General features: G+C 41.3%; 1 protein-coding gene across 3 annotated transcripts in view; it reads left to right on the top strand.

The window, feature by feature from the left end:
- The first annotated feature begins 6,487 nt into the window (after positions 1-6,487).
- The window catches only part of JAM2 (junctional adhesion molecule 2), a 37,796-nt gene continuing 19,327 nt past the window's right edge, over positions 6,488-24,956 (top strand). For all 3 annotated transcript variants that reach the window (XM_030971541.1, XM_030971533.1, XM_030971551.1), the window contains exon 1: positions 6,488-6,777. In XM_030971541.1, the coding sequence (XP_030827401.1) occupies positions 6,723-6,777 (55 nt within the window). In that variant the 5' untranslated portion in view covers positions 6,488-6,722. The remainder of the gene's footprint in view (positions 6,778-24,956) is intronic.

Here is a 24,956-nt window from a genome sequence, read left to right as displayed (position 1 = left end):
GTCCTAAGGGCAGGACCTGGTAATTGGCCTGGTTGAACCTCAGACCACTGGGCTCAGCCCATTGATCTAGCCTGTCCTGCTTCCTCTTGCAGACCCCTCCTGCCCTCCAGCAGATTGACATTCCCACCCAACTTGGTGTTGTCTGCAACTGACTGGGGATGCACTCGATCCCCTCATCCAGATCATTACAAAGATATGAAACAGGGTTGTCCCCAATATTGAGCACTGGGGACACCACTGGTGAGCAGTTGCCCACTGGATTTAACACCACTCACCAGAACTCTGGGCTCTGCCATCCAGGCATTCTTTTACCTATTGAGCAGTAAAGCATTATGAACACTGTGGCAAAATAATTCTGAATTCTCCACCAGCAGCATTGTGACTAATGCATTGTCCACTGTTGCTTAGGATGAATTGTGTCCAACAGTGCCACACCATGTGATGATCATTTTTGGAAAAGTACCTTTAATTGCTACTGAGCTGCCTACTCAGTGGCAGTAATCTTGCAAGTTCGGTTTAAAAAAAAAAAAAAAAGAAGAAAAAGGCATTGATTCTGTACTTTGCAAGTCCAAGATAAAATCATACAAGACATTCCAGAAAATGAAGGTGGGCTGTAGGGGGTTTCACTGAAAAACACTGCCGAGAACAAGTAATTTGTATTGCTCTTTACTTGTTCTGCCCTCACATTTTGTGGCCTTCTTGGTTGAAGTTTGGCAGTCCCATTAGGTATGAAATATTTTAACAGTCTAAAAGCAATACAGTGTTCTATCACTACTCTAGTCCATTGCATTACAGCCAGGCAGCTAATCCATGCCATGCTCTGTCTTTAAACAGCCATCAATGACTGCTTGGAGGAAAAAAAACAAAGTATCTAAAATATTTTTTTTTGCTTCTTTTCTCAAAAATATACTTGCTCACAGTTTTTGGTGTCAAATTACAAAACAAGCAGATAATCTGTCAGATAAATCAGGGTTTTTTTCCCCAGATGTGAGTTAAAACAATTCACATGAAGCAGCTATAAAAAATAATAAAAAGCCACAGAACTCAAAAGGAGACAAGGCCTCCTGTAACCGAGGGAGTGGGCAGCCATTAAAGCAATATCCCAGGACATTGTAAAAAACCAGGTGTGGTGATAACTAAAATTGCTAAAGAAAAAATCGTTCCTTAAATTGGAAGTATTAGCCTGTCTACACACTTACATATGGCTGCTGATTATTCTTTACACGAAAAGGCAAGGCTTTCAAGCTGATAGATTCAATGTGCTGCAGCTGGCAGTCAAAGCTGCACGAAAAATGCATAGCACATCAATCAATGATCTTTAGAAAAAAAAATTGTGATATGGATTGTAAAATATGCATATTGGCAATTGAGCTAAATTCAATGGAGTCTGTTTTAGAAGTTTTACAAAATAGTTTTCCATCAACTTGTCCCATAGCTATGCCTGGAATCACATCAGAATGGTCACTTCACAGCTGTGTGCTACTGTATTTAGCATTTATTACAGCAAATATATGTGACAACAACTTAGTGTGCTTAGAAAAAAGATGTGTACAGAGACCTCATGCACAGGCTATGGCACCAAATCTCAAATGGCATCTCTGACCATCTCAAACATAACATTTCTCTTTTTAGAAATATGAAAAAATGTGTTTCTTCTTCATTAAATATGGAAAAATATTCAAAGGCGTCTTCTTGATCACAGCCTGAACCATGCGAGTTCCAATAACAGTAGGCTCTCAACTGGCCGTATAAAGAATGATAGGCATACTTATGCACAGGAACACTTTTTTTTCTGTGTCTTTCATTTTCTCCCTTTGTGGCTCCATATTCTACATCTTCCCCACTGATACTCTTATCATTATAGGCACAGTTATCACCAAACTTGCTGGGTTATCTTCTATTATAGATTAACCAAGAGACACTAAAACATTTAAAGAGCAACCATGGTAAGCAGCACAGAACTGTAATCCTTTATGCTTTGACTGGCATTTCACTCTGCAAACAAGAGAACAGCTTCTCCCAGATCATCAGACATCTATACTACTAGCTTATCAACAGGATAAAAGTATGTACTTTCTTACATGGAATGAGGGTTGCATTATTTAATCTACTTAAATTCAATGAGCAAACTTGAGATATGCCTGATTGTGACTGACTAGGGAAACATTGTCTGTCATTAAACTTTTTTCTAAATTTTTTTTTAATGGCAGTGCAGGGATGAAACATTCATCATCTCTCCTGCAACTATCTTCTAGTCTGGCATATGTAAGTCATAACAGAGAAGAGATTCCATAGAAATTAGCATCTTACTCTTCAAAGTGCTAATTAAACAGCCAGTTCTGTTCATGGACTGCACTGCTTTTGCCCCTCTTCCATGCAGGTTTTCAAGAAGAGGAATCAGTCATCTTCCTTGCTAATCTATCTGTGATAGATGTTTTAGTGTCTACATTGCAACACCTTTGCAACCAAATTTAGCAGTTCTAATTTGTTATACTGATTTTTTGTTATTTTACATTAAAGCTATTCTAGAAATCTGCATGCAAATTGTTGAAGAATAAATCTAGAGAGACTTTGTTCCCCCTGCAAAATAAAACATATTTTGAGTGGAGAAATAACCAAAAGGAGGATTCTCTTAATATAATTTGATTTCTCTTTATTCATTTTTAGCATCCTACAGCTAGGAAAGATAAAATGTTTCCCAAGTGAAGAGCCAGAGGCTTATGGTCTTTCACAGAATTTTTACAAATTATTTTTCAAAACAGTTTTTCTGTTCGGTGAGGAGAACTGAACTCTGGCAGCATGTCAGGGACTGAAGTGGTTCATGCCTTAAATATTGTTATGAAGGAGTTTTGCCCATTATAGTAAAAACTGTATAAAGAAACTAGAACCACAGAAGCCCATCCCTGCTTGAAGATGCCTGACTGGAACCTTGCACCGTGAGTTAAGCAGCCTGGAAAAGATAAATGCAACATTATGTTCAATCATCTCAAGTCTGGGGAGAAACAAACAAGGCTGAGGGAAAGGAATGCGTCCACAAGAAAGCCAAACCCTGCAGAAAACCATCCCTGGCTGGATTTGGGGTGTGGGAGACCACAGCCCTCAGAGGCCAGGTTTGCAGACTGCCCCCAACCAAGGGGTGAGGAGGAGGTTTTGGATGTGTGGTGTAACCTCTGATCAGAGGCAATGAACACCCATCCTCCCTCACACAAACCTGCCCAGCTCTGAAACCCCCAACCCCACAGGCCACATCCATGGGACATTCACGTGGGAGGAGGCTGAGGGGGTGCCATAATCCATCAAAGATCCTGAAAGTGCATCCCAGAGCCCTTGCACCACAGGACTGCATGGATGCAAAATGATACAACAGACCCAGAGTCTGCTGCAAGAGACTGCCTCCTTCCAGGGGAGGTACCTGGGCATTCTCAGCTGGCCTGGCCTGAGCACGTATTAATCCATTGGATTCTGTGCTTTTCAGGGGGGACCTTCACCACCAACACCACCAGCTGGAGAGGATCAACAGAACACCATTGGGATTCACACAGTAGTGATATTTTCTTTGATCTGTCTCTGTCACTCTCCTTCTGTCTCCTTACCTCTTTTCTATTTCTTGCTTTCTCTCTCTCCTTCTCTCTCTCTGTCTCTCTCATATTTCTAATTAAATAAAACCCATATTATTGACTTTGGCATACAGTCTTGTTTGCACCTTAATTCAAGCAGAGGCATTTCTAATAACCCAAAAAATTGGATTGTAACACAGTGATGGTGCAATAATAAAAGAGGTAAACTCATTATTAGAACAGATTATCATCAGCACTTCACATTTGCAATAGAAAGCTTCATTAAAAACAGGAAGAATTCCATTGCAATGTAAGCATGTAGATTTATCTAAAATATTGCCTAATAAAATGAGGGCAGTCTTTCATTTTATTAATTTCTGGGATTGCTACAAAATATCCAAATCTTGAAATCATGTTGCAATTACACTCAATTTTTCAAGGCTTTTCTATACAAAGAACTTGACTAGAACAGCTATCACAAAATAAGAGGGCTATTCTTGACTAGCATTTTGTGTGCAGATGTTAATTATAGACTATTTTTATTATTCTAAAAAGGAGTGTCTGTGGAAAGTTCTCCAGGAATAACTTAAACTGAGCATCTCAAATTCTTCCATTTGGGGCTCTATGTGTTATTTAATGAAAACATTTCTACTCCATTTTTAAAAGGTAAAAAATATGGATAGCAGTCTTCTGCCCTTCTAACAAGTAGTATTCTAACAAATCAGTATTTTTAAGACTACAATTTTTGAGCAATGTACATTGAGAAAAACTGTGTATATTAAATGAACCATATGTATTACAACCACTTTTCCAGTAATTCTGTAAATGCCTTCAAAACACTAACATTTAACTGCTGGTGCTTCCTGTAGTTGTATAAAGCAAGCGGAGAAACCATGATCTAGTCATTGCTGAAATAAAACAAAGGAATGGAAAGAAAATATGAACAGTACTAGAAAAAGTCAAAGAAATGTGGGGGAAACACTAGGAATTTGCTTCACTTGCATGAGAAATGAAATAGTGAACAGAAGAAAGGAACTTTAGTCTGACCTCATGCTTGTATAAAACCTTCTCATTTAAATGGATTTACTATAGTATAAGAGCTGTGTTAATGAATCACAGAATCACAGAAAGCCTTAGGTTGGAAGTGACCTTAAAGTCCATCTCATTCCACAACTTTCATTAGACCAGGTCACTCAGAGTCCCATCCAGCCTGGCCTTGAACGCTTCCAGGGATGAGGCAGCCACAGCTGCTCTGGGCAATCCATGCCATCATGCTCACTGTAAAGAATTTCTTCCATGTGTGTAAACCTAGATTTTCCCTCTCTCAGTTTGAACCCATTATTCCTTGTCCTGTCACTACATTTTCTGATGAAGAGTCTCTCTCCTGCCTCCCTTCAGATACTTGAAAGCTGCTGTGAGTTGTCCATGCAACCCTTTCTTTTCCAGGCTGAACAGCCCCAAATCTCTTAGCCTGTCTTCATAAGGGAGGTGCTCCAGTCCCCCATCACCTTGGTGGTCTCCTCTGGCCTCACTCCAACAGGTCCATGTCATTTCTGTGCTGGGACCTCAGAGCTGGATGCAGCCCTGCAGGTGGGGTCTCAGCAGAGGGGGCAGAGGGGCAGAATCCCCTCCCTGCCCTGCTGCCCACGGGGCTCTGGATGAGCCCAGCACATGGAGGGTTTTTGGGCTCTCAGCACACACGGCCAGGGCATGTTAGTTTTCCATCAACCATCAGTATTAATAACATCCTATCGCCTATCCATTAATTTAATTGCATACTGCAATTTCTTAACATTCCCCATGTTTATAACTTTTCCACCAGACTCTTGCCATATTTAAATGTTATATCAAGACAAGATTTCCATCACTGTCTGACTAAACAGTAAAACAGTCCTACTGAAATCAATGAACTTTTGTACTTGCCTAAAGCTATGATGTGCTGGGACCCACAAAAAAACTTTTCTGTTTTCAATGGGACAGTTTTGATTTTATTAAATGCATGTCATGATGCCAGTAATATATACTGGACATACATACATACATACATATATGCATGCAGATTTTTTTAAAGAAATTAAAATAAAGCCCATTACTTGTGTTCTGTATACATTTTTTCCACGTGAAAAATAAACTAAGAAGATTTTGCCATGAAGAGCATCATGGCATCCTACTTCCTTGCTCTCCATTAAAATAGCTGTTAGAGATCTTATTTATAAATGATCTTTCTTCATTTTGTTGCCCTCTAACAAAATATAGCCGACATTGCTGTTCTGAATACCAAAAAAAAAAATACTTGTGATACTTTTCTTGTTATAGAACTGCTTTACATCAGTGGTAATGCATTTTTAAGATGTCGTTGGAAACTATTCAGTTACACTATTAACTGTCAAGATGAGTCATTTTCCTCGATTCATAAATTTAAAGAACCATCACACCACCTGCATATTTAACAGAAAAATTCTCCTAGTCTGGTACAAAATAACAACATAATAAAAATGTTTCGAAGGTCACCGTGTGACCCATCTCCTGCTGTAGGTGGGATTCTGTCCTATCCAGCTGCACAGAGAGGCACAAGGAGTCACTGTGACTTCTTTCGCCTTTAAAACAGCGCCTCGCCTCGCCCTCACATGGCTTTTTGGTTAGCCGGAATATCCAAATGTTTGTTCCGTGATTTCACCCCGTTATCCCCACTACCCCCCTTGGGGAGATTTGCCTGAGGGAAGCGCACCAACAGGGACAACGCTCTTCTTTGAGAAATTAAATCTTTTCCTAACGAAAAGTTTCTTCTGTTGCAACAAATGTCCTTGAGTTTATGAAGATGTCCCCGCTTAAAGATAAATAAATAAATAAACGAAACGGAGAGAAGAAGTTCTGGATTCAGCACAGCGCAGTGCCCGGGATGCGGGGGCGGTGGAGGAGAGGGATGCTCTCGGCGCCGCAGCCCGCCGCGGCTCCCCGCTCTGGGCGGGCGGCCAGGGCACATCCCCGCCTCAAGCCCCGGCTCCTGCGCTCCGAGCGGGGAGACGCCTCCTCGGACACGTTAAAAGTTTGGGGCGGCTCCGGCTCCGGCGGAGGCAGAGCCCGGCCGGGCGCTGCGAGAGCTCCGCGGGCGCCGAGCCCCCGGCCCCGGGCACCGCCCCACGCCGCTGCCGCTGCCGCGGGAAGATGGCGAGCCGCAGCCGGCGCCTGCTGCTTCTGCTCTGCCTGGGGCTCCTGAGCTGTAAGTGTCCCTGTCCCGCCGGGATACCGCCGCCTCGGGGGGCTCCCCGGGCTTCCCGACCCGCTGGGATCTGTCCCCGCGGGATCTGTGTGTGTGTGTGTATATTGAGGGGGATGGCTCCCAGAGGTGCCGCTTCCCTCCCTCATCCCGGAGCGAGAGGAGCCGAGTCGCGTCTCCAAGAACGAAACGCCAACGAGCGCTTCCCCCGCCACAGCCGGGGCGGTGCGCGCTGATTCTTTCCATGTGTCTTTTTCCATGTTTTCGCGCAGATGTAACCTGTTTAAGGCCGGCCTGGCTAAGTGCAAGTCAGCGGCCGTCTGCTGCCGTGCAAACTTTGGGATGCGGGCTGCATAGTTTGTTTTTCTGGTGGCTTTTGCAAGGTGAATGAACAAGGGGCGGGAGGGCGTTTTCTGTTGCCAGCACTGGATGCTGCATCTTCGGAACAGACTTGAGTTTCCAGTATTTTTATGCTCCTAACTCCTTAAAAACAAAAGGGTAAGTTGAGCAAAGATTCCCCAGCCGGAAAGCACGCATAAATAATAGGAAAAAGGAGATGTGTGCAGCAGGTACCTACAGAGAACCACTGAATTAACACTACTGTTAATAGTGCCAGTGGTGATAAGGCTGTCACTTTCAGATCATGTCTTACAGTGCTTCTGTTCTATGCTTTTTGTGTCTTACTGATGTTTGGGGAAAGGGCAGTACATGAAAATAGTGTTTTGAAAAGACTTATGTAGCAATGTCTTCCAATGAAATGACCACCTAGGACCAGCCCAGATGGGTTCTCAATCCATTGTAGATGTGGAATGTCCATGGTATTGATGCTGGGTATATTTCGAGGTTTACCTTTCATTCCTCCTAACAGAACGTTACCTAACAGAAAGCTCTGTGTGTGTAAACTCCCTTTTTTTTTTCCAAGAGTCCTGCAGTGGAGATACTTGAAGTTATGCATGTCTGATAGGTCTTTGGCTTGGAAATTTTTTTTTCCTCTCTTTTTTTTCCTACAAGACCTTATGGAAATGTTGGGCCGTTAAATGAACAGCTAGTGCAGAAATTCTCTTTCACATAGTAACTAAAAATAATAATAAACATGGTTTTCTGGTTTTGGGGTTTTTTGGGTTTTTTTTTCTTAATTTCTTCTTGATTGCATGATATATCTGAGCAGGTGAAACTGCTGTGATTTTTTCTGGCGACAGGTTTCAGTGTGTTCAGGCTGCTCAGCCTCCTGGTTAGTTGTCTGTTGGCAGTGCTGGCTTGGACTGTTAAGGAAATGATACAGCATGCAATACGGCGCATCACAGTCTGGTGCCTACATTGTTATCAGACTTGGAGGTTTCTTCTTGGTGGGCTTTTTTTTTTCCTTCCTGTCCCAATTCCAAAGAAACACTAGGTGGAAAGCAAGTTTACAAGCAAGGTGCTGATAAGAAGTCTTTTTGTGAAGAAAGTGATTGTAGGTGCATGGGTGTGTAAATGCCTATTTTTTGTGGGAGCCAGAGGAAACCCAGGAAGAAATCCAGGCAACCAGAAGTCTGCTGCTGCTCCTGTGGCTGCAGTGTGTCTACATGAACAGTAAGGCTGAGTAATTCAGGTGTCTGAGTCAGGCAAATGGGCTGAGCAGTCTCTTATGTGGGACCCATGTGCCCTGCAGATGGTGGGGAATGGGCAGAAACCAGTGAGGAAAAGGAAGGAGTGGTTGATACCTCACAAGCAGCATAGGGGCTGGCCTCTTCTCCCAGGCAACCAGCAACATGGCAGGAGGACACAACCTCAGGATGAGTCAGGGGAGGACATCAGGAAGAACATGGAAAAGTTGTTAAACATTGGAATGGGCTCTCAGGGAGGTGGTAGGGTCACCATCCCTGGAAGTGTTCAAGAAACAACTGGACGTGGCACTCAGTGCCCTGGTCTAGTTGTGAAGGCGGTGGTTGGTCAAAGGTTGGACTCACTGCTCTTAGAGATCTTTTCCAGCCTAAATGATTCTGCAATTCTGTGGTTAAATTGTGGAGCAGGTATAGAGCACTTTCTTGGTAGGTGAGCTGCAGAAAAGGGCATCAGCATAGCCAAGGCAGATGATGTTTGAATTGCTTTTGAGAGCTTGCTAAGAAATATTCATGACCTGCAGAAATTGTAGCTTCTGTGAGCTAATCTTCCTTTCCACCTTTAATTTAGGGAAAGTAAGGGAGCTGGGAGTCTTTAATCATGTTCTCTTTCAGCACAAGCTTCTGGAATTGACAACTCATAGTCGTCAAAGGTGCCACAGCCTAAGACTTGTGAGCTCTGTTGGCAAGACAGAACAGGTACAGAAATTGTTATTAACCATCATGGCTTCATTGGAGGAGATAGTATGTACTGACCAAATGGCCTTTCTGAGGAGCATCTAGGTGTGATATTTCTTAATATTAGTGCACATTGAAATTAGACTCCAGGTGGTGATGCTGGAAGCAAATGTGTGTGTGAGGACAATGCATAGGCAATTAATAGTAGTCTTTCCTAAATATTTGATGGAGCTCACTGGGGTAGTTTGAGCAGTAAGTAAGGTGATATTTTGTTTATTTGTTCTGGCTCAAGAAAACCCCACTCCTTATTTCTCAGAAATCTTTCACTCAGATACAGAGATTCTAGACCAAAGAAGCCTTTTGTTTCTTCCCCCCCACCAACCCTGACAAAAAAAAGTCATAAAGCATGACTGCGTTGCTGTAGGAATTGACAGTGGAAGTGTTTAAACTATGCTTTCTTGACTGTATGTGATACACAACTAATGTACTCAAAATTGAGACTATTGTCGACACTCAGCCTCTTATTGAACCTTCTCTGTTTGCTGGATGTGCTTCGTAGGAACTGATTTCTAAATTAGGCCATATTCAGGTGAGATGGGATTTCTTAAATTTGTAAGACTGCATAGTTCTCTAGTAATATCTGTTCAACATAATGCTATAAAGCAGACAGCCTGGTTTTGGAGCAGGAGTGGGGGAAGAGGCATCAACTGAATGTTCATTCTCTTGCTGGTTTAGGTGAGAAGCAGTATTTCTTTGCTAAAGGCTGCTCAAGGTTTAGAAACATGCACAGACTCTTAGACACTACAGCATAAGTTGTAGGAGGATACTAAACTGCTAATATATAAGCAAACAAATGAAAACTAAGTACAAAAAAGCAATGTTTGTTTCTAGTCTCAGCCTAACATTTTCCATTTATGACTGTGGTGAGACTGCACAAGATACCCATATGCATCTAAAACTGATACAAATTGACATGGTAGGGAAGACTATTTCTGTCTTTAAAAGGGATACATGCTTCTCTCTAGCTTATTTAGTAACCTTTACAATTTCACCCTCTTGCTTAGATCCTCACGCTCAGAAGAAACTGGCTGTGAGTTACTGGCATGCCTCTCAGAAATTATGGCTTTTGCTGCATTTCAGCAAGTCATGCTGTTTTCCTTAAACCTGGGCATGCTGCTTAGAAGGGCTCTGTATTCCTGAGAGGGCTCAGCCACAAGTGTTGCTGCTCTGTCTCCCTCTGTCTCTCTCCAGCAGAAAGGAGGCAGAGAGAGCTCCTCCTTGGTTGGCCCCATGGTATCATTCTTCTAGGCTGCTGGCCCCACAGACTGCTATTGGATGTGCAGAAGAGAAAATGAGGGTGGCTGTCTTCCCTCACTGTATAGAGGAGACAAGAAACATGACTGGAAATGTTACATCAGGACAGTTGCAATTCCTTGTTTCTTTTTTAAGGTGGATGAATGCAAGAGGAGGATTTGCTTTTGTTATTGCTTGGCCTCTGAGGTCCTGTTTTCTCAGTTTTAAAGTTGCAACAATTCTTTGTTCATGTTGTAGGATACATATTTCTGGTAATTGTGAATATCATAGGGCATCTGGCATTAATAATGACAGTTAAAGCTACCACTGTGAGTCACAGATCTAATTAAGCCTGGATGAGGTCTTCCCATTGGCTATTTAACTGAATTACAGAAAGATATTTTTGTGATTATTTCCTGTATTACACCTGTAATTCCTGCTGCAGCCTGTTTTGGTAGCTGCCAGGATCTGCTTCAGAAACTGGCTGATGCCAGTGCAAACGATTTGGTGAGAATACAGAATTAGCTGGATTTTGACATCATCTTTTCAGTTGATTGATTTAACAGAACACCTGGTGTCATCTTTCATGACCTAGAGCAACCAAACTTGTCTGTGTTCACTGGCTAACTCCAAATGTTATTTGGGGTGTGTGCAGACCTGTTTTTAAAGAAGTATACTAAAAACATTACGGCAGATACTTACCCTTCCTCCAAGAGTGCCCCGATGTTTTAATTTCTTCTCAAGTGCTGGTGGTCACTAGGAAGAAGTCTGTAAGGCAGAAGTCCTCTTGTCAAGTATGGGAGATCTTCTTGTACATCTGATATTAAGAAAATTCAGTTTCCTCATAAATTCACATGAGTAAATAATAGTAGTATTTCTTCACTGAAGATAGACAGTGACATGCATGTGAACCTTCTGCAGTAGCAGTAAGCAAGCTTTCTTGGTTTGAGGGGGAAGAGTTTTGGGTTGGTGGTGCTTTTAGAGAGCCAGGAACAGCTAGTAATATAGTTCTGCAGTTGGGATGTAAAAGTATCCATCTGGTATGAGCTACTTAGAATCCATCAACTATCAAAATGTAATCCTTGTGTTGGAACACTTCTGAAGACACTTGCTCCCTGCACATGGTGAACCCTTTTAGGAACACTTTTCTTAAAGTAAGGCTTAGTGTCATATATTTTCCCTTAGAAATGCTAGAGGTGACTCCAGTACAAATGCTTATGTAAAGGAAGGTTACTTAGAAAATAAATATCTTGTCTATTAAAGCAATTGAAGCAAAGGCAGACATATGTATTTGTCCTTGCAGACTGTTTGACAGGGCCATATGGAATGGCTAAATTCCCTTGAAGTTATATAAGGATATCAGGAAAAACAAAATTTGCATAAAATAGTGTCCTTGGGGATGTGTACAATGAGCTGTCTTACTGCTGTTTTTTCTTGTTTTGCTGGGATTTTTTTCTCCACTATGTTAACTTTGTGGCAGTTTTGCATATTTGTGGGAAAAGAGGTGGTTTACAAGTTCTTGCTGTCTAGTTCAGGGGCTAGTTTAGTTCTAGTTCAGTACCATGGGGAGAGCACTTTAATGGAAACTGAGGGAAATGTTATGTGGAAGCTGTTTATTTTAAGTAATTCATTCTATTCTGGTTAGCTCACCTCCTCTCCCACCCCACTTTTGTTAAGCTAACTTTGTTACAGTTTTACTTTCTAGCATGTCTTCTCCCATCCCCAGTACTTTTGAAAGAACCATCAGTTTCAGCAAAACATTTCTGCAGAAAAGCCTCTCACATCTTCCTCAAAGCACTGTGATTGTTCTGTAATTCAACTTCAGGAAGCTTAAAGCAAATATTATGGTCTCTTGTAATCAAGACAAATTATTTGTTTCCTTCATCTAAATGCTGGGTTTTTTTAGAGAATGGAATATGAATTTCAAAGAATGAGACAGCAGATGAGGCTGGAGAAGCATTTGGATGATTGCCATTGCTTGCACTCACCTGTATTTCCAAAGTCACTTTTTTTCCTGGAGGACTCCAACTGATTTTGTGACCTCTATGATCACAATATATCATCAAGCACTCAAGTGCTTACATAAAATTTCTTTAACTGGGCAGAAAGTAAGCTTGGCAGCTGAACATCTGGTCCTGTTCATTTGCTGGTTTCTAACACAGTGGGAGGTGGAGGAGCTTTTGGAGAAAGCAGAAGGGGAAAATGGCTATTTCTGAAAAGAGAAAGTAATTTAACAGTCGTAGTGTTGAACTACTAGTAAGTCTGTCGACCTTTCTGATTAATAAAAATTAAAGCAGGCACCCAATTTCTTCCAAAGATTATTTGCAGGGGAAACCATTAAAAAAAGAACAACAAAACTGGTACTGAACCTTTTTGAATTATTCCTTTTTAGAAGTTCAAAACTTAGCAGTTTTCAGTAAGAGATGGGAAAATAAAGCTTGAATTGAAATAGCTACAATTTGATTCTGATTGTTTAAAGAGGTACAAAATGGTGAGATTTGAGCTGGAGAGAAGAGACCCTACAAGTATGAAGTTTCAATAGATATATTTCATAGCTCTTAGGTGGATTAACATCTTAAGGATTGAAAATGCTTTTGACACCATCCAAACCACTGGATCAGATTCAAAGGGGAACAAAACATATAATTGTCTGGATGGAAAAATGATGTATTATATGTTTTTTTGATACTAGATAATTTTAGCAAAACAGGCTATATTTGTTATTCACAAACTTCTAATATACTACTTGGAGGTAATGATGGAAAATTCCTGAGAAATTACATTTTCTCAAATCAATATAATATACAAACCAAAATTATTGTATCTCAGCCTGCAGTAAGTGCCCAGTAGGAACTGGGAGACAATCTTGGGGGTGTTATGCAGACTTGTGTATGTTAGAGTTGGACAAGCATTTGTGTTTGGCATACTTGTAAAAATACGAGGAAGAATATATGCAGTGTGAGAAACAACCTCTCATTTTAAGATTTCAAAGGTTTACTAAACCTTAACAAATACAACAAATGACTGAATAAGGAGAAAGAGCAGTGCTGGGAGCATGGAACTAAACTGCCACGTGCTCACTCACAAAACGGCTGCTCCAGCTTTTATGCTCGTGGTGTTGCATCATGTAACCCCAGCCCCTCCCAAAGTCCATCAGTCAACTCTTCTTCACCTTCCAATGATGGAGACCCCTTTCTTGCAATTTGATTAAGGTCAGGTGTTGCCATGCTGTGCCCCCCAGTAACAAGCCTGCCCTCCCCCCAAATGCCCTGACTGCCAAGGCCATCCCGTGACAACAATAAAATGGGAGGGGAAAGAGGAGTATGGGGAGAACATATCACAATAACATAACTATACATCAATAAAACTTCTCTTAGCATACACATAATATTCATCCCTTAATTGTGGGAGCTAACCATTGCATTACCCATCTATACCATGCAGAAAAACAGCATTTTAATGCCTATTATGTGAGCAGGTTGCCACTAGAATGCATAGACAGTACTTGTCTCTGGAGGCCCTGTCTCAGAACTGAAGCCTTCTAGTAGCTAGCAAAAATGAGTAAAAAAAAAGTTGGAAGTTAGGATTTTTCCTTTTTTTTTTCTTCTTTTTCTCAGGGAATTTTCTTCGATTTGTTGCCTAAGAGATGACAATGATGATACTTACGAGACAAAAGATGTGCCTGAGAGGAGGAAGAGGAGGAGGGGAAAGGGTGCAGTTGGGTATTTGCAGAATTAATGTACTTGACTTCTATAGCAGTTGTCTTCAGACTCTTGTTTTGGGGGATAAAAAATCATCTGGGGAGGCTCTGTCAACAGTGAATCAGCAATATTTGTAGAGACTGATTGAAGATTTTTTCAGCTCTGCTTTTTCCTGCCACTGCACACTATTTCTTATTTCATTTATGTTCCAGTTGTATGTCTAGCTGTGTTGTCAAAACAGGAACAATCCACATGCAGTTCCTACTTGCTTTCCAGTTGTGTTTAAATTCTTAGCCACCTTTCTAAGGGGCAAGAAGGGAGGGAAAACAGTGCTACAGAGGTTTTGCCCAGTTGCTGAAAGACAGTGGCTTTCTAGCATAAGTAGCTGTTGGGAGGACTGATTTTTGTGAGAGAAGAATGAAGTGATGCCTCTGTAAGCAATTGCACATATTTAAAATTTATTCAAAGCTTTTGAAAGCTATGTGAACAGAGAAAGAGGAAGGGGACAGCCAGTTCTTTGTAGGTATGGACTTCCAGGTGCAGAACATATTTCCTGAGCTAGCTCTGTCTCAAGGCACACTATTTAAATTGTATGTTCAGTGTAGATATATTAGTAACTTAAACACTCTCAGTTTTGGAATGGGACTAATCAGTTTTGAAATGGGAAAAATTTTCTACTCATTTGTGTTGCTGTTAAAGCTGCTATCCTGCATCTGTATGCTTTGTTTGAATCCCCTGTACCTTTATGGAGCCCTGCTGAAGTCTTGCATGTAAAAAAAAAATCTGGTTATTTTAGATTGCCGGTTGTGTTGACTGAAGGGTAGACAGTTCATTCTTAAGCTGCCTCTGCTGTGGGATGGGATGCATGTGCTGGGTGGACATGCATCTCCAAGGAAGTTTTATGGCTAAATGGGACAAGAGGCTTTGTTATAAAATTAGACTGTTTAGGTAGAAGATATGTGTAGACTTGGCTATGAAGAGTTGTGTACAAAGAGTTGCATTACATATCTGTAAACTCTGAAGTGGATAATCTTTCCTGTATAAGGGTAATTAATTTTGTCCTGTAAAGAACCTATTCCGTTTCTGCCCTAAAATAACACCTGATGGTCATAAACAATAAAAACTTACAGGCTTATTTTTCAAAGGTTTCTGCAGCAAAACTGTTGAACTTTGACTGAGTTGGCAATGGGTTTCTCTTTGGGAAGAGAAACGCTGGTAGCAATGTATTCAACAAGCCATCTTGTTCCCTTTCTTGATTTCTTGGCCACTCATAGAACTGCTGATGCTCTGTACCATCCAGGCTCATTGCAATAAGTTCAGCCCTGCAACAACAGTGGGAATAAATCTGTAAATGTGCCTAGATCCTGTTATAAAAACAAAACTGTTCTGTGAATTTGGAGCTGAACTCTGAAGACCTTATTTTGTGATCACAGTATTTATGCTGATGCCTGAATAAGTTGTTTCCCAGTAAAGTCCTTGGACTGTTCTTCAGTCAGAGTGGTATTATTTTGTCTTAATGTAATCTGGACCAGGGCAATGATTGTCCTCCTGTCCTGGGTACTGGTAAGGCCACCCCTCAAATCCTGTGTCCAGTTTTGGGCCCTCGCTGCAAGAAAGACATGGAAGTGGTGGAGCATGTCCAGAGAAGGGCAGCGGAGCTTGGGAAGGGTCTGGAGCAGAAGTCTGATAAGGAGCAGCTGAGGGAGCTGGGAATTTTCAGCCTGGAGAAAAGGAGGCTCAGTGGGCAACTTCTCACTCCCTACAACTCCCTGAAAGGAAGATGCAGCCAGGTGGGGCCATGCTCTTCTCCCAGGGGACAAGTGACAGGACAACAGGAAATGGCCTTGAGTTGTGTCAGGGAACATTCAGGTTGGACATTTGGAAGAAATTCTTCTTGAGAAGTGATCTCAAGCACCGAATGGGGTGCCCAGGGAGGTGGTGGAGTCCCCACCCAGGTGTCCAGTGAATGGCTGCACATGGCACTCAGTGCTCTGGTCTGAGAGACAAGATAAGGATTGGGCACAGGATGGACTTGATGGTCTTGGAGGTCTTTTTCAACCTTAATGATTCTGTGACTTGTAAAGGAAACTTGAAGCAAGAATTGTGTCACCCAAGTTTCTAGAGCATCAATATGCCATGAGCAGTTGGTTATAAAGGGAATACAGGCAGAAGTAGGCAAAATGCATGACAAAACATTAGCTTAAAGCAGTATATATGCTTATATGGCAGGCATGGCTTAATTAAATATGTTAATCTATTGACTCTTAACAGGTATTCTACAAATGTAATGTTGATTTCTTCTAATCAACCTTCTCCTTTGAGTGTAAAAACATCTTCTGTTTGTTCTAGCTTCTCTAAGCATGTGTTAGCCTTAATGGAATTAGAGTGGCTTCAATCTTGTTCAAATGTGCCAGATGTTTCTATAAAATTTGGTATTAAACAACTAAATTGATGATGTTATATGTGTTATTGAGGTTTTGCAGACAGCTACTTTAACCAGCAGACTTTTAAGCACGGAAGTTGTGCTGGAGATAGTAGTGGCATAGGGGGCAGAATCCTTAATTGCATGTGGTTTACTCTAAAAAAAATCATGGCTTTAAAAAAATATTTTTATTGTCTTTTTACAGAATTGCAGGATTGACGACATTTGTTTGTTTGTTTGTTTTAGTCTTGTCTCACTTTGAGGTGATTTAAAGGAGAACACTCTGGAATGAGTTGCCTCATCTAAAGGGTGCCAACAATTCCTTTCCAGCAATAGGAAATAAATATTAATAGATGAAAATTAAAAAAAACCACACAACAGTTCATTAACAAAGAGAATGCCCACAAGGCAAGAAAAAAAGTAAATAAGTGCTAGATATCGAACTGTTAGATTTCATCCCCCACACACTGGAACAAAGACCCAAAATGCCAGAGATTACCTGCTCTCAACATGCAATCCAGGATGGTGTCAGCTTCCCTCTTGGGAAGGCAGAAGCTTTCATGGGGCATTTCCAGCAGCAGACGGAGGCCCAGTGGCTCATCTGGCATCAGCCTTCTCCCCAGGACAAAGTCCAGCAGATCCCAGCAGGTAAAGCAGCTGGCCTGGAGCCTCTCAGTGTGCTTTCTTCCCAGCTCGGCATGGTTCATGGAGTGTGGCTTGCACTGGAGTAGGGCAGCTCTGCTCCTGCTGACACAATGTCCCTGCTCAGTTCACATTAAGGCAGCCCAAAGGCTGCTACTGCAGCATCCCTGAGCCAAGGAAAGGAACAGCTTTTTGCCTGGGCCAAAAACCAAACCAGCCCAGCAAAACCCACACCGCACAGAGCCATGAAAATGCTGGGCAGGAGCTTTTAAAAATGCTCATACAAAAACAAAACTCTTCATCCCCCTGGTCCCCCACACACCAGGTCTTGGGCTACAGGGTCTTAAAGATACAATACCCATCTTTCGGCACAGAGCTGAGGATTGTGGAATACATTATTGTAATAAATCCCTCTAAGACAATTTTTGTGACAGTGCAACGGCTTAGTGTAAGTACCTGCAGACAAGATCGTCAAATCCCATTGCATGAAGGAGCAAACCACTGAATTGTGAATATTGGCTCATGTACTGAGCTTTCCCTTCTTCTGATGCAAAGCTGCAAGTGTTTAATCAGGGAAGCACTTTAGAGGATGTGGCTCCTAAAACATCTTTCCTGTGGAAAGCTGTGATGATCACCGAGTTAAAATTTATGGTTGATTTAAAAATAGATAAGGCATAGAGTTTGTTTATTCCTGTTTCCTGTGTAACTTTCCAGTGTTGTTCTAATGTCTTCTAATCTGAATACCTGTATGTTGCTTTGCTTGTGTAGCTTTTACTGTGATGAAGACTGTAGTGTTTTGTAGTTGAATTTTTTAATTTTCTTTGTCCCCTTTAAGGAAAACTTGGCATCTCTTATACTGTGACCTATTGTTCCTAGCTCTACCTTCCGGAGGATTTCTTCTAATCAACCTTCTCCTTGGAGTGTGAAAAACATCTTCTGTTTGTTTTAGCTTCTCTTGGTGTGTGTTAGCCTTAAAGAAATTAGAGTAGCTTGTCTTGTTCAAATACGCCAGAAGATGTTTCTATAAAATGTAGCATTAAACAACTAAATTATCTATTAGAGGCCTGTAGAATTAAAGCTGAAAATATGCATTCATACTGTAAGCTACAAAGCTGATTGAAGGTACTGGTCATCAAACACGGCTGTTAGTTGCTTCTGCCAGGAAGGGACTATTGAGCAACCTTGGCAATGTAAAAGAACTTGTGAATGAAAATAAGATGAGCAATTTGGCCATTGCATTTGGATTTTAGGAAGGGTTCATCATATTCTTTTAGCTGTGAGAACTGGTAATCATGTTCCCTGCTCGTGTTGGCAAAGAACCTGGTCTTTAGTCTGGAGGACAAAAAGCTTAAAAACCAAGTTCAGTGCTGTCTAATAGGATGCAGTCCTAAAATTCACGGTTCAAGTGACATTTACACAAGGGAAACCACCACTCCCACCCTCAGTTACTGGAAACATCTGAGAAGTCCTAAATTCACAAAGCACTGCAAAACACCCTTGCTGAATATCTGGAGACCAGCCTACCAGTGTTGGAAGGACCGTGTTTTTTTCTTTTAAATGGGCATGCTAAATAGAATGAAGTGATAGTAGTGTCAGAAAATTTGAATGAGATTTGAACAAGGCATATTTGAACAAGGGCATGTGTAATGCCCTTTTTAAAAACTCACCTCAAGGAGTTACACATATTGCATATAGAAGTATATTCTAGGTCAATATTTGCTTCAGAGAGAATGGGGCTTAAAAAAATTTTAAACTATTTCAGATGTTTTATCTCCTTCATTGGTGGAACACAGTGGGATATAAGGTGGCAATGCTGACTTGGTCGTTATACTTTGCTGCAAATGAGACATTTGTTTGTAGTTAGACAAATTAGCTATCCTGCCTGTTATTTGAGATGTTTGCTGTGCACAATTCTGGTTAGTTAGCTACTCCTATACCTTTAGAAACCAGAACTTAATACAGTGTTGTATGTACTCATCCTCTGCAGTGTGTTTAGTAGAAATATTGAGATTAATCAAAAAGGTGTTGAGAAGTTCCATTTGAGAGGGACTGAGGATGGCAGACAGGTTGAAACTGGATGATCTGTAAGGTTTTTTCCAACCCAAATCACTATATGATTCTATGATGCACAAGAAATTTGGTTCCAGCTTAAATTATTAGGACTAACTACAGGATGAGACACCTCCTCACTTTACCAATGTATTTACTTAGAACAATTTTAAATTATACTGTCAAGGTGTTCCTCCTAAACATCTGGAAATATGCTCCAACAGTAAGGGAACTTGTCTGACTTCACTGGTTCTGAATGAGCAAGGACTCCAGTTTCATATGGAGTATACTGGAATTGTAAGTAATACTAGTTGATACAGTTTGAAAGTAAACAAAATCTGTTTTCAGGATTTTTATATAAATAATGGGTGTATTTATAGGTTTATAAATGAGGTGACTTCATGAAAGTGTTTATTCTTTCCAAATTGTTTGGCAATTCCAGCAAAAGTCACTTAAAGGTTGTGGGAGGCTTCAGAGATCTTTATCGCAAACTGTGGGCCACAATGGTTGTGTTCATTTGGGGAGTGATGGGGTATTGTTTGTTTCTTCTGATTTTCCAACTCTCTTGTGTTTCAGAGCTGATTTTGCAGTTGATGTAAATCAGTCTTGGTACTATTGACTTCAGAGGAACACGCTGGTTTGCACGGGGTACCAAGCTTTATTTTGCACATTTAATAACATTATGCATTTTCACCAGGTGTTTGCACGGGGTAGTGTTTCTGCTGGATTGTTACCCCTAGAAATGCAAAGGGAAATCTGTTTGTTCAGCTTCAGCTTTGCACTGTATATGAGGGGGGTGGGCTTCTATACCAGTGGCCTATTCATGCAGTCTTTTGAAAATGGTGGCACTAGACACATGTTCTCAGCATCTTGATGCATCTTAAAATAGGCAACAGCTGAAGCAGCTATAGGCTCTCACTGCATTTACAAGCTGTCTTTGAGCTGCCAATGAGTTGCTGTGGAAACCATTGCTGGGCAGGACCAGGAGATGGCTGGAAAATAGGCTTTTTCTGAGAGCCTGACTAGTTTACATCCCCATCCCCCATTTGCAGAAGCTCCCTCTGAATTGCCATGGAGACAAGAGGAGTACTGGTGTTTTGAGACTTGTAAAAGTGCAAGCTATAAATATTTATTTGGCTAACAGCATATGCTTTCTGTGGTGTCTCTCTGTTGGAATAAACTCCATGCTACATTGAACGTTTTCAAGTTGCACATTCTGTGCATTCAAACCCTTCCTCTCTTCTGTGCAAGTAGAAAAGAAGGAAGCAATATACACATTGAAGGGAATTAAATCTTACATTTTGATTATTCATTATAAAACATTAAATTATAATTTTTCCTCAGTATTTCCCCCTCTCATGCAGTACTCTTTCAGTGTCGGGACTACTGAAAGCACTTAGGAGGCTGTTGAGTTTATCTAAAATTGTTGTACTCCTGTGTTCAGGTTTTCAGAAAGGCTGACCTAAATAATCTCTTGCTTTCTTGCCCTATGCCACTTGACTTTTTTTCCCTTCCACTTTCTTCTCTACAAGCACTTCAAGTTTTTTTGTTTCCAGAGCCAACTGTCCTTGGGGCTCTGAAATGAAATTAACCTTAAATTCTTAGGACTCCCACTGATAACTTCAGATAATTGGCTCTGAAAACTTCAAAAGTCTTAACAAAAGCCTTTTGTTACTTTTACTTTAAAGGGGTTTTTTTAGTTCTTTTTTTTTCTTTTTCTTAACTTGAAAACTAAGACTAAAAACACCATGACGGATGTGCTGGCTTTCCAGATTTCACTTAACAGTCCCCACAAAGTTGAGGATTAAGGTAGCTGAGTGACTGAAATTGAGTTTCTTTTGCTTATTTCCCCCCCTTCCCCCCCAGTGATGTGGCATAACTTCCTCTAGCTCTTGCTTAAAAATGAGGTCTTAATGCTGTGTTTATGTTGTTAACTTAACCACAGGGTCACAAAATGGTTTGGATTGAAGGGACCTTGTTGGAGACTGAAATGTGGTTTATGGCTTAAACATCGTTATGAAAGACTTTTGCCTATTACAGCAAAGGTGTATAACAACAACACTGCACCAGCAAAGCCCACCCTGGATGGGCCATCTGAGTTAAAACCCTGAACTGTGGGTTAAACCACCATTGTGGGAAGCACCATCTGGAACAGCATCCACCACAGGGCCCAGTCCAGCACCTTTGGGATAGAAGCCCCAGCCCCAGGTTTTTCTGCTGCCAGGCTCCCACAGATCCCTACACCAAAGCAGGGAAGGAGGAGAGGTTTTGGGTGTGTGGTATGGCCTCTGGCCAGATGCAGTGAACACCCATTCTCCACCAGGCAGACTGGCCCAGCTGAGGGGCCTGCCACCCCTGGAAGGCCACATCTGTGTGAGGGACAACCACGTCAAGGACAACTGAGGGCCTCATCAAGGGCCCCCCACCAAAGGGGTCCCCAGACCCTGCACTGCAGGTGATCCTACATGATGCAACAGATCTGCAGTCTTGCAAGGGACAGTGTCAAACTTGTCCCCCTGCCAGGAGGTACCTGTGTGTTCCCACCTGCCCAAATGTATATTAATCCATGGGATTCTACAATTTTTGGTGGGGGACTCTCACTGCCAAGGAGACCAGAGAGAGGGAAGCAGTGAGACATTCTGGGCCACTCAGTTTGGGAAGGACATTGAGACACTTAAGCACGTCCAGAGGAGGCAACAAGGCTGGTGAGGGGCTTGGAAGACAAACCCTGTGAGGAATGACTGAGGGAGCTGGGCTTGTTTAGCCTGGAGAAAAGGAGACTCAGGGGAGACCTTATTGCCCTCTACAGCTTCCTGACAGGTGTTTGTAGGGAGGTGGGGTTGGTCTCTTTTGCCAGGCAGCAACTGACAGAACCAGAGGTCACAGTCTGAAGCTGCATCAAGGGAAATATAGACTAGATATTAGGAAAACGTTTTTCACAGAAATAGCGATAAAGTATTGGAATGGCCTGGCAAGGGAGGTGGTGGAGTCACCATCCCTGGATGTGTTTCTAAACAAAGATCGGATGTGGCACTCAGTGCCATGGTTTAGTTGAGGTGTTGGGGCTGGGTTGGACTGGATGATTTTGAAGGTCTCTTCCAGGCTGGTCATTCTGTGAATCCTGTGAAGTATGGCAAGAAGGGAGCCAAAACAGGTGTGCTTAAATGATGTGACAATGGCAAAACTCCAGGTATCATTCGAGTGCCTTGTGGTAGGTAGTTCCATGGCTGAGAAATTTGCATCAGCACCCCATCATGTAGTTGAGGCTTCACCCTGAAGTGGTCACGTCTGAAGGATGCTAACACCAAACAGATGTCTGGTTTCCTATTCTCTTTCAGGGACTTCAGTAAGAGAATTGGCCTTTATTCTTGAGATGCTGGACTTCCTAAATTTACAGTATCCTCAGAAACCCTTTGTTAAACTTTGCTTTAGACCACCTGTTGTTTAGAACTTGGCAAAACAAATGCAAGACTGTTTTTTCTCTTGTACTTAGAACTTTGTTTTGATTCTGTTCTCATGTAATTTCTTCCAGGCACACTGTTTCTTTTGATTTGATGTGACTAATGTTTTTCCTTAATGATTGGTCTAGCTAGTAGTTTCAGTTTACAGCCATGAGTGTTTATCAAAAGGAAAGTGTGGTTTTTTGGAGTTTACTTCTAAACAAACATAGCTACTGACATGTAAAAGCAGCTTTTTTTTCTTTTTTTTTCCTGATCTTTAAAAAGCAGCCTGAATAAAGGGTTTACTGGTACAGTAATATGTCATCTTTTCACTATTGCTCTTTATATGGTGAACTAAAATCCAAAGCTGAAGACTTGGTTCCTGAATATTTGACACAGACATTTCTCAAAGGATGTCTAAGGGTAGAGATGCTCTAGCTTTAAGGACCTGTCCTATCTTTCTGCTTGATCAGAATATATAATGGTTTTAATATAGTCAGCTATCTCTGCACCACCTTACATTACTGTTTGAACTCTATAGCTTCTTGAAAAGGGTCATGTGTATATGTGGTTTATGTGTGTATGTTGAACTTTTCTCTCCCTTTCTCCCCCTCTTTCTCATATTTTCTACTTTATTGTGTTGTATAATAGAATCTTCATGTATTCTATAAATCCCTTCGTGTAAGGGTAAATATGGAGACTTTGTGCAGTTGCAAGCTCCCAATAAAAGCATGCAAAGTAATTCTGTAATGACTTCCATAGTGGAAGGTAAATACCATGGTCCTGCCCCAGAAGTCATAAAATATGTTTTCCATTTTTGGCTTCATATTCTGTGAATATTTTGGTCGTGACAGTGAGCTGCATGACACCTGTATTAATGAGGAGGAGAGAAATTTCCAGGCCTGTGAAACAGAGAATGTAGTACTGTGGTGAATTGCATGTACTAGAGCTGGTTTTTGTCCAGACAGAAGAGGCTGATGAGACAATAATTTAGAAATGGTTTTATCCAGACACTGGACATCTAGAAAGGCTTCCTTTTGAAATGTTATTGAGTGTTAGCTGTTGTCAGTCTCAGAATAAAATGCTCCCCATCATGAAGGAAGATGTTATTTCAGTAGATAAATGTGATTTGTTAACTATTGGCATCTAGAATATGGGAGAAGAGAGGGCAAGGAGTGTATTGTTCTAGACATATGGTTTGGGTAAAAGTCACATGTTAATTTTTTTCCCATAAACCTAAATAGGACCTAATAGTTTAAAAAGAAAATTACTTACTGATTCCAGGCTATTCTAGACCTAGCCTGAACAAAAAAAAAAAAGAGCTGGGCTGTGTATGGACCTGCAGGAGAAATGATTGCTTTGGGAGGAGCTGGAGAAATGGTTTCCTCCTCTGGTTTCAACAGGGTGTAAGAGGGCTTATACAGAGGATTTAAAAAATTTCTTTCTTTGAAGTTCAGCAGGAAAGTTTTCTTTCTTGAAGGGATGGAAAGAATTTCTAGATGCTATTTGTAGTGCAAATATTTTTTTGCTATTTCAGTATTTTCAGAGTACATAAATGTCATTGCTAGAATTCTTCATGTCTTATTTATTTCATATTATAAACTTCTGATTATAACTTTTGGGGTAACATAAAGTGGATAAAATTGAAACATATTCCAAACAGGATAGCTATACACAATTTGGATCTTTTGGTAATGTGCACACATGAAAATTCACTTTACACTGTCAGGTAAGGCTGTGTTCTTTTAGACACAAGAATTGTTGGAGATGGAAGGGGATGTGAGATAGCAAGAAAGCACCACAGAGAATCCATGTTGGAGCAAGCTCCTGGCAGTAAATGTGACCTATAGAAAGCAGCCCATGCTGGAGTAGAGGAGAGCATGCAGAGGAATGAGCAGCAGAGGACAGCACATTCCCACAACTACTGCATTTACTCTGTTTTAAACTGGCAGTAAATTTAATTATTTTTTCCTAAATTTAGTCGGTTTTGCCAGTGATGGTAACTGCTAACTAAACTCCCTGACTCCCTGTCTTTCTATTGTCCCATGAGCTTTTTAATCTTATTTTCTCCCTGGTCATGTTGAGGAGGAGGAGGTGTGTGGGTGTCCGGCAGCCACCCAAGGTCAAGCCACCACAATATACAGTGAATGAACTCTTGCTACAGTGCCAGGGCCTCAGATACCATTTCTGAGTGTTTCTCCATGACTCTGAGGCAGTGGTAATAGACACCTGTAGAACTGTAATTTGTATTTTTAAAGGATGCTGAAAAAAACACTAGAAAATTAAGGAGGAAAAAGGCCATAGGAACAGAATGAATGAAGAATTCCCTGTGTTGTGTTGAACTAAAACCATAAGG

Source organism: Camarhynchus parvulus, chromosome 1 (genome assembly GCF_901933205.1).
Source record: "Camarhynchus parvulus chromosome 1, STF_HiC, whole genome shotgun sequence".
NCBI classification, from domain to species: Eukaryota; Metazoa; Chordata; class Aves; order Passeriformes; family Thraupidae; genus Camarhynchus; species Camarhynchus parvulus.
The sequence above is the reverse complement of the archived record's forward strand: the minus strand, read 5'-3'. Positions and strand labels throughout refer to the sequence as shown.